Consider the following 14,895-nt stretch of genomic DNA (forward strand, 5'->3'; position numbering starts at 1 on the left):
GTAAATAAAAATATTAAGTGAAAACATTCGTAGCATATGGGTACAGACTGCATTTAAAAATGTGTGGGGCTCAATACTGTCCAACTTAATTCTGATTCATCCATTGACCTTGTTATATAAAACTCAATGCCCTTTTTAGAGGAAGAGTTGCAAATTGCGCTTCTGCATATTTATTTAGGAAATTCAATCTTCTGGGCATTCATACCCTAATTCCAGTGCTAAGTGCAATCACAACATTGTTTTTTCTCACTAAACATAACCTACTTTACCCTGGGATGGAGGTGGGGGTTTGGGGTTTTTTTTTAATGGGCATTATATAATGGCATATGTGAAACCCACTCACCTTAATGCCCCATATTGTAGTTAATTAACAAAATGGTATCATAGCTGTGGTCTTTCATTCTCTGGCGATGGATTTTGCCACTAACCTTGGCCATACAAAATGTCCATCCTAATTAGCAGGAGCCCAGGTATTGACTATGTCAAGCTACATGGTGGAAAGAGCAATTTGCAGCTGCTGAGGAAATTGTAATTCTGTTCAAAATCTAACCATGAGGTACCTGTTTCTGATGGGCACTATGCCATATCAAAACCCATCTTACGGCACAGCTGAACAAAGTGTCTAAGTGATCAGCCTTTACTTATCTCCAGTGGCTAAATAATAATAGTAAAAGAAATGTTTCCTAAAATGCATACTACCAAGTACAATCTTATGGTATTATACAAATTTCAAGATCAATAGTAGTGTTTTCATATTAATGAAATGTATTTACATTGTTCATTTATTTAAACTATTAGTGTGCTGGAAAAGTTAATGGGGCTTAATGCTTTAATGAACCTTCAGTAATGGATTAGATTCTCCCTTTGCTTTTTCTGATTTTATTTCTGAGTAATTGATCTGAAGGCATTAGAGATACATCGTGTTTGTAGTAGTTCTACTAGAGCAAGACTGTAACTGGTGAAGCTCTGTGATGTTCTGTGCTGCAAGTGAGAGCAATTTAGCGCTTTGCTTCTATACTGAGAAAAATCTTTGTTTTCCTCTTGAATGCCTTAAATTAATTGTGTTTTGTCTCAGTGTTAAAAAACTGCAGCAGGAAGAGAAATAAGCCCCCTCAACTTATTCATAAATACTTCTTTTTAAGTGTTTTAATGTCTAAAGATGCAAAAAGGCTGGATTTTCTAAGGAGCTTAGGTGCCAAATCCTTATAGATTTCAAGAAGAGACCAACGTCTCAGTAGATGTCAGTTTTCTCCTCAATAACCAAAATTTTGGGTTGCATAAGTATTTTAGAAAAACATGATTTTTCACCATGTTTTGCTATGGTGAAGCCAGTCTCTGCAGAGCTAGAGGCCAAACAGACCATACTCTGATACATACCCCAGTACCTTCTCCCTCTGACGCTGTGGCCAAGCTGGTCTCAGAGCCATGTAATTCCACCTGGCACCCTGCTCCCCATGTACACATCACAGGCGGAAGTTTGTTCCTCGGTGTCCTTTGAAGACGAAGGCTGTGTAAGTATCTCCGCATTTCTCATGCCTGATGCTTTGTAATAGATCTTAAGATCAGCAGTTAAGCAGTCTGCATCCAAATAGCATCTTTGCTGGTAGTTCTTTGTACAAATGCTCCTTAATTAAGCAAATGTTCTTTAATTAAGCCTCCATACAGTCATTGCTGATGTTATTAGCATCACTGGATAAATACAATTAACTTTTCCATGATAGATAACAACTAACAATGACAGAAATTCACATCCTGTAAGAGCATCTCTAAGTTACAAACTCATGTTTTAACCAATAGCTATATGCTCTCCAGGCCAGAAATTTCTAATAGAGATTTCCTTGAGAAGCTGTCGCAAAGAGGGATTGCCAGGTAGACAAGCAGCAAAATAAACCAGTCCACTGATACCTGGAAGAATATAGACGAGCAACAAAATAAACCAGTCCACTGATACCTGGAAGAATATCGCAAGGAGTATAAACAGATTATTTTTAAAAATCCTGGTAAAGTATTCCTCTGTGCAGTGGTCAAGCGCAAGGCTGTCTTCATGCAGGTGAACAGAACTTTACTGAGTCTTCTACACTGGGACAGATTTTTCTTTGAGAGAAATTATTACCAGAAGAGAGAAAGGAAGCTTGAGTGCAGGTTTTCCTACAAATTTAGTCTTTATCATAACCTAGCCTGCTGTTGTCAGAACGTATAGAGGCACACAGTGAGTTGATTCTCTCCAAAAAAAGTTAGCAGTTTCCTTTGGTCTATATTCATGATATCACTCCTTTTATTTGCTTGTGGATTAAAAACATCTCTAATACCTAGCTTAGTGCTAATATATTGAGTTTTCCATGCCTGAGCTACATTACGAAGATCACAGACCTGAATTACTCTCTTATAAACTTTTTACAATTGCTGTTTCCAACAGGGCAAAGGTGAAGAAAGGTGTAAACATTCTCGGTGCAAAGACAAGTGACCCCCGGCAATGGGATGTGAAACAAGAGGTGGGGAATGGTGGAAAGCATTCGACCACGACAGTTATTTGTCAGAGGATAGCATCAAGTTCAAGGAACAGGTATGAAACCTCATATTCTCGGCACATTAAACTCATTTATATCCATGATACCATTCACTGGTTGAAAGACTTAGGGCTCATATTAACCACTACTCGTAGCTATTAAACCTCTAGCCTGGAAATCTGGAGACACTTATGTTAACTACAGTACCATCTGCTGATCTATAACAGGGCATCTCACTTTCCAGGTAATAAAATTCATCAGCTTAAATTTCAAAATGAATAGAATAGGCACAGATTTGGAGGGGGGGGCATTTTGGCATGAATATGAATATCTCTAATTTTAAAGGGTTTTGCTGAATATAGTAATAGTTGATAGTTTTGACCTTGTTTCTCTGGAGATATCACAGCCTCTGTGGTTGGTTCATCAAGCCACCAATTAATTCGTCCGCAGTAAGCCTTGTAAATTTAAGCTTGGTACAGGGTGATTATTCAAAGCTTTCAGTATTTATTGTCTTGTGTGTAATATAAAAGAATCCCCTTCTGCAATGAGCTGCTTCTTCCAGAACTTGAGATTCATTTGCTAGCCCATACATGATATAAATCCTCCTGCTCTGCTGCAGAAGTCGACTTTCTGGGCTTTGGAAGAGATCTCTCTTCTGGCCAGTTTGGCTATTCCATAAGTATCTTATGCACAGTTTCTTGCCTTTGGGGGCAGAGGGAAAGGCTGCATTGGCTACTGGTAACTGTCACAGCCGGAGCACTGGTGTGATCCAGCCTGCGCATGACTCCTTTCCCATTTGATACGTTTTTACTGAGAGTTGGTCTAGTTCCACAGCATTAAAGCATATGCCAGTGATTTTTCAGTAAGTCTGATTGTCTTTCAGGACAGATAATGAAGGCATATAATGTTGGTTTTAGTGGAAATCATTTGGCTCTCCCTGGGTGTCATCTTAATGAATTCTCACAACACTCCTGTGCATTAGTCCATGCAGAGCATTTTCATTGTATAGATCTGTGCAACACTAGCTCTGCACTTGGTTATTAGCCTCAGACCGGGGTTCGTTAAAGAGTATCATAAAATCTTCAGTGGATGCTAGGCTGGTTAGTACTTTCGCATGTAGTTGGTTTGTACTGTCTTCAGGCAGAGGGAACCTGAGCAGGTTTTAATGTTTGTATTGTGTGCCCAGTCAGAGTCCGTAGTAAATATTAGACTTCCATGAAGTGTGGAAACTTCTCTTGTTATGAGCAGCTCACTGATGCAATGCTTTTATACTTGATATCGTTGCCATTCGTGAGATTTTCAGTGGAGAGGTTGTCGGGAGGGGGGGTGGGGGCCAGAAAGGAAAAAGAAAACTAAATCACTTGAGCCTACCAGAAGTTAAAAAAGTATGTTTGAAAGGGAAAACATGGCTTTAGAACTGGCCTGTAATTCTGAGTGTATTTGCAGCTGCAGAACAATAATAGGTTATCAAAAATGAAATTAAATCTTCTTTATCCAATTTGCATAAAGTCTAATTAACCTATAAAAATATTTTAGCACTAATTATGCAAATAAAAGTCAATGTTTTAATTAACGCCTCTTTCATTTGTGTATGTAAATAGTCCCTGTCTTTCAAAAGCATGAGAAGCCTAGGTTTGAATAAAATGTTAACATGCAAGAAAAAACTGAGACAGAGAAACCTTGATTCCCACCACCTTATCAAATGTATCACCTAATGCATTGGAGTAGAGATTTTACAATATGATTTCGCATAAGGATTTCCTCTTTAAATAGTTAGGAGTGACAGTTAGGCATGTGTTTGCACGGAGATTCGAGTAAGAAAAGCATATGATGCAGTGGGCATTACAGTAGTTACTGAATGTCACTTGGAGCTCTCTGTGCAGAGCACAAATATTCTATTAAGCTAATTTAATTTGGCCAAGAATTGCAAGCCTATAATGAGATCTTTCTGAGCTGCCACCAGCTTTTTCAGAGTAATTTAGAGATATAGTTTATCTAGGCAGCATGCACTGTCCTGCAGCAAGGTCAGAGTAGATGTTTTGAGTTCCAGCATCAACATGGGTTAATCTTCTCCTGCAGCGAACACGTAAGTATGTTGGTTCATTTAAGCAAAGGGAGGTGTTTTCCACTATCTTTGCAAAAGAGTTTCTGAAAAGCAAGTAAATAAAGATTTTTAGTTCTTGACTGCTTTATGAACATTGACACAGCTTGTCATGAAGATGATAATAGCTGGTTGCACAATATGTTGCTTTTCTTTATGTGACCAGCTACTTTCAGCACAACTCAGAGAATGAGCTAGCAGGAAAGGAGAATGAAAGGTCTTCTACAGCTGTGCCTTCTTCCTCTTACATTGCAACCAACAGGAGTAGTTTGGCTCTCCTCTTGGATTGTCACCTATCTCCAGCTGGTTGCAAAGTCAGAATATTACTTAAATTCTTAGTAGATTCTCAGTGCATGGGAGTGCTGCTTCCTACAAACCATTCTGTGCTAGCCAGAGAAAGTTTCATCCCAGGGTTTATTCTGATCGTAATGGGGAAGGGTGTGCCAGGGAGTTTGTTCAGCCCACGAACAGGAAATTCTGGCCTTTCTCCACTGTTCTCCTTTACTTGGGAATGTCCCTGACACACCATGGTTAACTGTTGCAGTCTTTCCCCTTCAAATCCCTGGAAACAAAACCCCAGGTTCAGCATAACTACTCATTTTCACTGCTGTGTTGCTTTTCTTTTCTTACAACCTTCCACCATCATTAATGTATTGATATAATTACATTGTAAGCACTTTGAGGCAAGTACTTTATATGCAGATGCAACATCACTTAGCAACTTTCACGTTATATAAATAATAACAAAGGACRTATTTTAGCTATAGAACATCAAAAATTGTTTGCCATTAGATTTTGAAAATTTATGTGGGCCATGCTTTTCTACTTAAATAAGCATTATTTGTTCTCTTTAAATTTGTGCTACTAAACGCAAAAGCCATAGCATCTTAACTTTGATTTATTCAGATGAATTTTACCACTAAAGCAAGTAACTGAGAACAGCTTGAAATCAGCAACGTCTGTGTGCCTGATAATTCACCTTGTGCTGCGATTCAGATCGCTAATGATGAAGACAGCAACAGTGTGCTGATTAGTGACAACGAGGCCTAGATTACTGCTTGGGCAGTTGGTTTCCCGTGTTGCTTCTCATTTCTGGAGGACAGCTGGTTTGTTTGGAGTGTGCCCTCAGGATAGAGGAAAAGATTTTTTTGGTTACCATTATAACTGTTTCTGTATTTTGGTCTTGCTTCAGTGAAAGGGCTCTCATGTTTGCTGTGTAGTTTATTCTGTATTGCTACTACAGCACATAAGAGTTATTCCAAGACAGAGCAAGGGCTATTTTTAATCTAAGTAATTTTCATAGTCTTTTTCTTACAGCATGCCTCCGTTGGCCGGTGGGCTGTCAACTGTGGGGATGAGAAGGATGGCTTGAGGGTAGGAACAGGCAGGGTTCGAGGAACTGCTTAAGCTGGCTTCTCTGCCAAAGCCCGAGGATTGTGTAACTGTGGTATCAAGCACTATGAAGAAGCCACCAGGGCTAATCTAGGCCTAACTCCTCTCCCTACTCCTGTAAGCCTGGAAGTAGGCTGGAACAAGCCGCCTGCCGCTTGTTTGCAGGTTGATGTTTTGGCCCGTGGATGTCGTGCCACGTTTGCGGAGGACTGGAGTCRCCCGGTGCTTTGGATTTCTGTCAGCACGGCGGCGTCTGTCTCCCTGGCCGGGTAGAGAAACTGAGCGTGGGAGAAAGGAGAGGCATGTTAGGAAACCTCACATAATGGAAAACTGCTGTGATGCAGCACTTTATCCTCTTGGCCTTGAACCTTTCGAGAGGCCCGTGGGCTCCCAGCTCTCTAGCCATCTGTCTGAGAAAGAGCCAGGCTCAGGAAGAGCGCTTCCAGATGTGGTGTTTGTGTTTCAGGCTGTGTCACAATCACTTATCCCCCGCCGCACGTGTGCACGCTTTTTTTTGTTGTTATTTAGACACTGCCTGGGTATCAGTGCATTCACAAGGAAAGAGCTGATGATGTTAGCAGGTTGTGTTTCGTCTCACGGGGCCTGGAGGACCCCGGGAAGGCCGCAAAGGTTCTGTGCAGCGCCTTCCTCCGCCTGGCAGCACCGTATGGTGCCAGGTGACTTCTGTGAAGTGACGTTCTCTTGTGATTAAAAAATAAAAGTAAAGCATATGTGAACGACATATCTCAAACTTGTAATACAGTAAGCCATGCACTGCATGTATCTAGCTTTACCTGAAGACAGTCAGTCCATGCCCAGTATAAGGACATACAGTAGAATATTTACAGATTGCAAGCAGGGTGGATAATATTAAACTTTTTAGAATGTGTGTCCTCTTCACCTGGCACAGTTTGGGGTCTGTGTGGTTTGCAAAGCTCAGCAGACTGGCAGTGGTGCCCACTCACCTCCAAACCTTGCAGTCTGAGCAGACAGCACCACAGTTTTCGCTAGATTTCAAATGTTTGGTGCTCATGGGTCAGGATTTTTCATTAGTTGTTCATCTTTCTGACTGATAATTGAGACAGGATCAGGGCTAAGATGGCACATGCCACTGCTGTAATATTAGATGCTTGGAAAATTATGTAGATTTCCAGGAGGTCACATCTGTTTCTGCAGAAATTGCTTTGTACAAACTGGAAAGCTGCTTTAGGAGGAAGACATCAGCGATGGATTTCTTTTGCTGTTGAACCCCAAGAGAGGAACAATTTCCATTCATTTGTAAGTCACAAATGAACAAATATCAGGGCCTGCTGAGTATTTTATTTTAAGCATCATGCGTATTTTGGTGCAAATTAGGTGCAATCTTTTAGGTCGCTGGCAAATTACCAGTGCAACCYTCAGAGTTTCCAAGGCCAGTCATTGCTGTGATGTGCATCTGTCTGCTTAAAATGACGCACAGGAATGTGTGCGTGAAGCTTTCAACAACAATATCAGGAATAATTTAGCTAAGTCCTAAACTACTGCTTTAAAAATCCTTTCCCTCCACCCTTTCTCAACTGATTTATCAGATAATTTATCTCTGCCTCCTATCTTTGCATTTTAAGATTTCTCTTTATTTTAGAACGCCTGCTTCAGGTCAGATTGGAGCACAGATGTCTCCAGTGTAGGCGGTGGGTTCCAAAGACACACTGGACATCTACACATATGGTGGAGGATCAGCCAGCTGTGCCTTGTAACAGGATCTTTTCTAGGGCACAGAAGACTAAGGTTAGAAGGTTGCTTCCCAAAGGAGCCTTTCATATGGCTCCTCTTTTGCTGCTTTGAATGTCAGGAGTGTTTATGAAGGCACTGGGCTGGAGAGGGAGGAAGGATGAAGATTATCTTTTGTATCTCTTTTAAGAGTAAGCTGCCTGGGGGAAGGAGGCGTATGTGTAGTTACCATTGCCCACTCCGTATGTCTGCTGCAGTGTCTAAGCAGGCATCTGCACAAACTGCTGGAGAGGGAATATTTGTTTCTTATGTCTTGCTGCCTTGGTACTTGTGGGGAGCAGAGCGACTTGCTGAACCTTGTGAATCCTGAGTGGTTTCAACTTAATGGGCAGCTCTCAGCTGCATTAAGGAAAAGCAAATTCACGGGGAGTCCTCATGAACAAGGACTCTCACTGAGGCTGAAGGACCCTTTCTTTTCAGTACTTTCAGTAATGAGAGTTCAAAAAGATTAAATTTGAGATAATTACAGCAATAGTCATGACAACAACATACCTCTGCCTACTTTTCATATAGCACCTACAACTGCGAGGCCATGATCCATAACTAGAGTTTCTTGGCCCTACCATAATCCAAATAAATAATAAAGCACTATCATCAGCCAATAGTTTCGCCAGGACTTTGTGTCTAACTTGTCATCAGCACAGACACCTGCTTCTTAGCAGATAAAGGCTAGGTCAGAAAACAAACAGGATCTGCACGAGTGCTATGGAAGATCCTAGATGCAAAGTATTTTCTTTCTTATCAGGTCTGTTGCAACATTTTCTCTTCTCTTTGAAATTCAAAATGAGACATTATAATCTAGGAGGAGACTTTTTTTGGTTGTTAGGCACCATTGAAATGAATTTTCATCTTTGATTTCAACAGAAGCAGAGTTAGATTCAGTCCTGACCATTCTAAAATACTACACTAGTTTTATAGATAACTGAACATGGTATTAGCCAAGGAGTAAGGCAGTCCCATGGCCTTTCTCTCCAAGAAAAGAGATTAATTAATAGGGACGAGGTAACAAGGTGCATAAAATATGATCCACCGTGATCTCTACAGAAGTTCCAGCCCAGTTCCAATAAATTAATTTTCTTTTTTTTGCCTACTTTGGAATTCTTGGGTCTGTTGGGAAGCAGAAGGGCTGAAGTACCAAGAGAAAGGTCATTCTTCACATATTTCTTGCCCAAATGAAGGCATCAAATTTGTTTGCTCAGCAAATCTGTATAGTCTGGAAAAGCTTTTTTACATGCTTATCAAAACCAAATGCTGGGGGTTTAGCCAATGCATGCAATAAGCCAGCCTTGCTGAGAAAGCCATCTCGCTTGCTGCCAGAGCCTTCCCTGCATTCCAGTCAGGTTGGTTATATTGTTTTATATCATTATTATGTAAATAGAGCAGAGCCCCACACATATTAAATTGAATCGGATGTGTGATCATGGAATAATGGGACAGCTTTATATCCGTTCCAAATTGATAGACGGATTCAATAATAACTGTAATTCTTGATGTCCAGGGTGAGATTATTTTTTGTTTTCTGACAAAATAATCATTTCTCAGAGAGTGACTAGAAAACATACTGTCTACTTTTCAGCCTTGTACGCTTTTAGCTTACGTTTGAGCATGTGTTTTGCAGAGCTCTTGGAAAGTGCAGGAGGAGAGGCTGGCTGGTCCCTGGCATGGTCTGCAAAAAGCCGCTGTGCTCTTGCCTCTTGCACACAGCAATCCTCATTACTTTCCACTTTAATAAGCTGTAATTTGTAACTAGGTTATCTGTGAAAATCTCTCTCTGCTGCAGCGCATTCATGGGCTGACACTTCTGTTAATTTTTTCTCTTTGCATCTTAAATCATGAGTTCTCGTCTTGGGTGAGGTCAGCTCTTGTTTATCTGTGACAGCCGACACAGTTAAGAGATTTTAGCAGCTATTGTAATGCGGTGAAAGATGAGAGACAAAAGATGCAGAATGGGGTGGAGGGGAATTTGTGCATGTGTCTTTTTTCTCACACTGTCTTTGAAGCAGAAACATCTGCTGAAACCTGTGAACAGCTGAGTTAGCAAAAGCACATCATGCTGCCAAGCAACTCTGCTTTCCTCTCTAACTTGCGCAGCAGAGGAAATAAATCAGTCAGGCAATAAAGAATGAAGAAAATTTAGGAAAAAGAGCCAAAAGCCAAACCTTTCTAGAATATAGTGAATACATTTTCTGTTAGTATTCGTCAAAGCAAACTGAGATATGTTTCTTGCACACATAAGCACACTATACCGTTGCTGCTTGAGGAATTTTGTAATAACAAAACTCCTCTGAACTCCTCTGATTTGAGTTTTACTGCAGGTATAGTACACAACAGTCCTAAGCACACAAGTCACATGCTCATTTTTCTCCTCCAAAAAGTTGTTGGGCATCTTGTTTCTCACAATGCTTAGTGTTGGACAGGAGAGACCTCTAGAAAATATACTACGGTCTCATAGAAGTGAATTAGATTATTTTAAAAAATTTGTTCCATCCTGCGCCTCTGTCGGCAGCTAACCACCTGAAGGTGGTAAAGTACCACCATTTACCTGAGACCTTTGCACTTCCTTGGACAAACCAGAATATGTGAGACAGGTGAACCATTTCTTTCTGCACCACCTTACTGATATCACATTTACCTTTCCACTCAAGGATACTTCAGTTTTATGAGTTATTTCATATTTAAAGTACAGATAAAATCTCTTCTCAGTTTTTTCTGTTGTTGTTATATAATAATGGTGACTACTGTATGAGACAGGCAGAAAATTATTATATATTCGCTAAGTGTTTGTTTTAAGACTTACAAATTAGGCAAAATTGGTAAGAAAACTAGCAAATCATGGTAACTTCTGACTTGGAGGATTTGATGGCGCGTTGCCTGTGCTGTGTGCTAGCAGCTCCCCATTGGCGGCAGGGCTGTCCTCTGGTCCCCGCGCCTGGCTGCGGTTGTCATTCAGAGGGTCAGCTGCACTCCCCATCGCCTGCGTACGCAGTTATCTCAGTGAGGTTGGTTGTGCACCTGCAGCTAGGGATGGATGAACACTGCTCACGCTGCCTTCCCAGTTCAGCGACCACGCTAGCTGTCCTTCGTCGTCGGACCCCTGGCAGGGCCCAAATAATAACAAAACAGAACTTTGATGTTCTTTGCACACTGCATTTTTTCTATCTTTTTAAAAATTCAGAATGGATTTAAATGCATTTTATTAACCTCTGTCATTGCACCCATCACATACCTTCCACTTGGAGATAGTTCTAATGAAAAAAATAATTTCATAAGCACATTAAATTTATCACCAAAAATCAGTTAGCTGGTTGATTTAGGGTTTATAGAAGTTTAGTCTTCATAAACACTTGGCAGACCTAACTGTTGTCTCATTAACACCTGTTTAAATTGGTTTAGCACTGCTGAGTTGAATGAAATTAATCTACTGATTCTTACTTGTGTAACTGAAAACAGGATCAAGCCTTACACGATCAAAAGATGTTTGTTTAGAAACTCATTCTAGTATCCAGTTCTGTGACTACAAATATAATGGTTTGAATACCAAGCCAGTGCAAGGACCTGAACTAGAACAGTTTGGAGACCTGACTTAACTGTTGTTATTAGTGTGTCAGTCCATACATGTTTGCTTCTTTGAAACACTCATGTGTCGCAGGTTGTCTTTCTTACTGCCTTCCGCTGAAATGGTGGTGGGGTCTTGGAACGGCCCATGGGGCCCGTGGTGCAGGACTCCATCATTTAGGTAAATGCTTTTCCTCTTGTTGTCTCCATGCTGGGATAACAACAGCATTGCATCGACATCCACAAAACCCAATTCTCCTTCAGTTATCTTCTTAGGAATGTTTTTGCAATGACTAAGCTTCTGATGAATACAGCTCTCTTCCTGTCCAGCTCTCCAGTGTTTTTTCAATATTTCCAAGGACTCTGTCTGTCTGGGTCTGTCCGTCTATCCATCTGCTGTCTCTGTTCTTCTGCTATGCTGGTAAGCTTGCTGAAGCAGACAGTGTGTGTGTTCGTCATTTGTACAAGATGCAGCACAGCGGGGTCCTAGCCTGTGATGAGGCTCCTACTCTTAATAATAAATAGTTGCCTCCTTTATTTGCCTGTAGTTCTGGGTCTCTGCCTGGTGTGAAGCATATTTGAAACTTTTGCGAGCTGATATAGGGAGAAGGTTGCTTTGTTATATAACTGTACTAATCAGCCATGTTAGCAGTGCTTTGCAATAAATGAAGCAACATCATTATTCTGCAAAGCGCTTTACAGCATACGAGCGCAGTTAGCAAACAGAACAGTTTGTGTAATTCAAGCTGCAGATAACACAAATTAGCAAAACTAAGGACTTCTCATATTCCATTATGATGGATTCCATTTAATTCTCCCTGCATGTATTATGTAGTAGGCAGAGATAGTATATGCTCCTATAGGCCTAAAAAGTAAGAATCTTTGCCTGTTATAGGCAAAGCAACTCCTATAGTCTAAAAGTAGCTTCTATCACATGACATCATTGCAGTTCCCCAGACATAAATGTCTTATGCAAGAAAGAGTGGTTACTCCGTTGGCTTCTGTAAATCATCATTTGCAAGTCATCATTTGCCTACTATTCAAGCAGCAGGGTTACATCTGGTATTTCACATTATAGGTATGAAGGAAGATGTTGTTTTTCTTCACTATCACTTCATGGTGATCACCAGCAAATGTTGCTGTTTTAAAAGGCAACCTTTCTTTTCTGAGCTGTGTAGCCACAGTCCCTTAAGTGTAAATCAGTGTAGAATTTGTCTTGCTGTGTCAAGTGCTTGTACGAATCACCTGGTTTGAGCTGGTTTCTGTTACTTAAATTGGTGGGTCTGAGGGGAGATAGGAAGTGTTTGGAGAATACTATATGTTTCCTGGCAATTGGACAAGGTAGAAGCAGGCTGTTCTTTTGAAAGGTAGTAGTTCTCTGAGAGTCCTCAAAAAATTGGTTATGATCCATCAAATCCTGCCTAAATAAGTTCCCTGTTGCTTTCAGTAGGCAATATTGTATAATTAAGCTCGGTAAGCATGTTCTTTTGTAACACTTTCAAAATTAATAATGAAAAATGAAATTGGAGTAGCTACACAAAATTTGCCAATGTGTTTTGATTGCACTTTTTCTTAAGCAAAGAAATTCAATATTTTTTCCTGGAAAAATCCACAGCGTGTCCTTATTACTTTGAAGGGTCAGAATTAGGAGTGTCAGTAGCTGCTATAAATGGGCGTAGGTCTGCTGAAATGATGTGCACCAGTTAGGACTTTGTCCCACTGTCTTTCACAAAGAGCTCAGACAAATCTCACGTTATGACTTTGCCAATATACTAGTAATTCCACTGGGAAACAAGTTTATTAAAGCAAACTGAGATGCTTGTTACTCAGGGTTTTTTGATAGATCAGTGCCAAATTCCTGATTGCTTTTCAGGAATTTTGGTTCCAGTTAAATTTCCAGGGAAGAAATCTTGGCTTCACTGAAGTAAATGGCGAAATTTCTTTTGCAGTCTGAATTTTATCCCAACTTCAGACTAAATTTTTAATGTTCTCTCTTCTCTCTGATATACAGTTCAGTAAACTAGATAATCTCTTTCCTATTCAAAGCTGTGAAGAGTAGCTTGCACGCTCCCATTATATGTGTATACCTGCATACAAGATTTTAATTATTACAAAAGGAGTTTTAAGTAGCACCCCATTGATTTTTGGCTTCCATGCTGCAAATTATTGGACTGAGCATGCACTCTTTGTAATCACACTACTAGAAATTCAATAATGACACTGCCAGAGTATTTTTATGACCTTAACCACTGAATTCATTCCAATTTCAACTACTTTTAATGAGGCTGGCATATTTAGCAATGCTATTGAATGGCTTAAAAGCACACTACCCTGTTAGCCAAAGCATTACTGATAGCCAACTAACAAGAATTTCAATGTTTATACCTCTTCTTTTACCCAAAATAATTTACAGCTTCTGTGTGACAATATTCATTGGAATGCGCTAGGCAAAAGAAATTTGTAATGTATATAATCTGCATGAAATATTCCATTTTAACTACTAGATTTAAACCAAATCAGAGCTCAGCCAGTACTGCTGAGAATCCTCAAGGAGTATAACCTCTGGTTAGTTTAGTAACTGCTCAGCTAGGTTTAGAGGCTTGAATTGTATTTGATTATCATTTCTTATGGCTTTTTTGTCATCTCTGAAAAAGTGTGATAGGAGGGTGAGGCTCTCCACTTGGAGATGCTATTTCTCAATTTTTGTCTTGGGAAATGTTCAGAAATTCAATGAGACTGAGTGGGAAGGAATATTTAAAGACAGATATTGTTCACTGATGCTTATCTGTTTGGCTATCTATGCTTGCATAGTTCTGCAGTTTGGTTGTATCTTTGTGAACTCCTCACAATGAGCTATTAAACTCCTATGTATTACAGATGAATAGTATTTAAATACATAGGAAATAAGAGCAGTTCTCAATGATGTTCTTATTTGGAATAGTTAACGTAGAAACGTGACAATAAGTGTAGGGGACTTGATCACTGAGAATTGGCTAGAAATGCAGCTTTTGCTAATGTTACTCCCAGAACCATTCAAAAAGGGGATTGTTGCCATGTTCTGTTAATCAAAACTGTACGAATTATTTTGACAGCAGCCTCTCCTGCTCCTTTCAGTATTCCTGGGGTTGATAGAATTGCTGAGGTGAGAGGAAACATGTAGTCACCAAACATCATATGATGGCCACATCCTTCAGTGATGCAAATCAGTAGAGATTTGTTGTGGATCTGAATCACTGTGTGGATGTATAATAAAATCTGAGAAGATACCCAGAATTGCAGAACCCAGGATGTTAGGGCACAGGGGTTTTTACAGACCCAGCGTGGACGTGCGCAGGCACATGAGCAAGGGAGTACTTCCAGGTCCTGTAGTTTGGCAGTGGCCCACACGTTGGATGGATAGAGGCTTTAACCACCAAAGTGCAGCAAATCATTTGCATTCATCTACATCATATTTTCCATGCCTCCAGTGCTGAGTTCCCTGTGTACCTCAGATAGAGTGGGAGACTTAGTTTCACTGACGCTCTCTCAAGATAAAAACTCTACCTTATTTGGAGTAAACAGTTGACTGAA

At 40.2% G+C, this 14,895-nt stretch overlaps 1 protein-coding gene across 1 annotated transcript in view; it reads left to right on the forward strand.

Annotated features, from left to right (window-relative positions):
- TMEM132C (transmembrane protein 132C) overlaps window positions 1–14,895 on the forward strand; it is a 153,400-nt gene that overhangs the window by 59,557 nt on the left and 78,948 nt on the right. The window contains exon 2 of the mRNA XM_026058830.1: window positions 2,417–2,563. Coding sequence (XP_025914615.1) covers window positions 2,417–2,563 — 147 coding nt within the window. The remainder of the gene's footprint in view (window positions 1–2,416; window positions 2,564–14,895) is intronic.

This window comes from Apteryx rowi, unplaced genomic scaffold, assembly GCF_003343035.1.
Source record: "Apteryx rowi isolate R43461 unplaced genomic scaffold, aptRow1 scaffold_15, whole genome shotgun sequence".
NCBI lineage: Eukaryota > Metazoa > Chordata > Aves > Apterygiformes > Apterygidae > Apteryx > Apteryx rowi.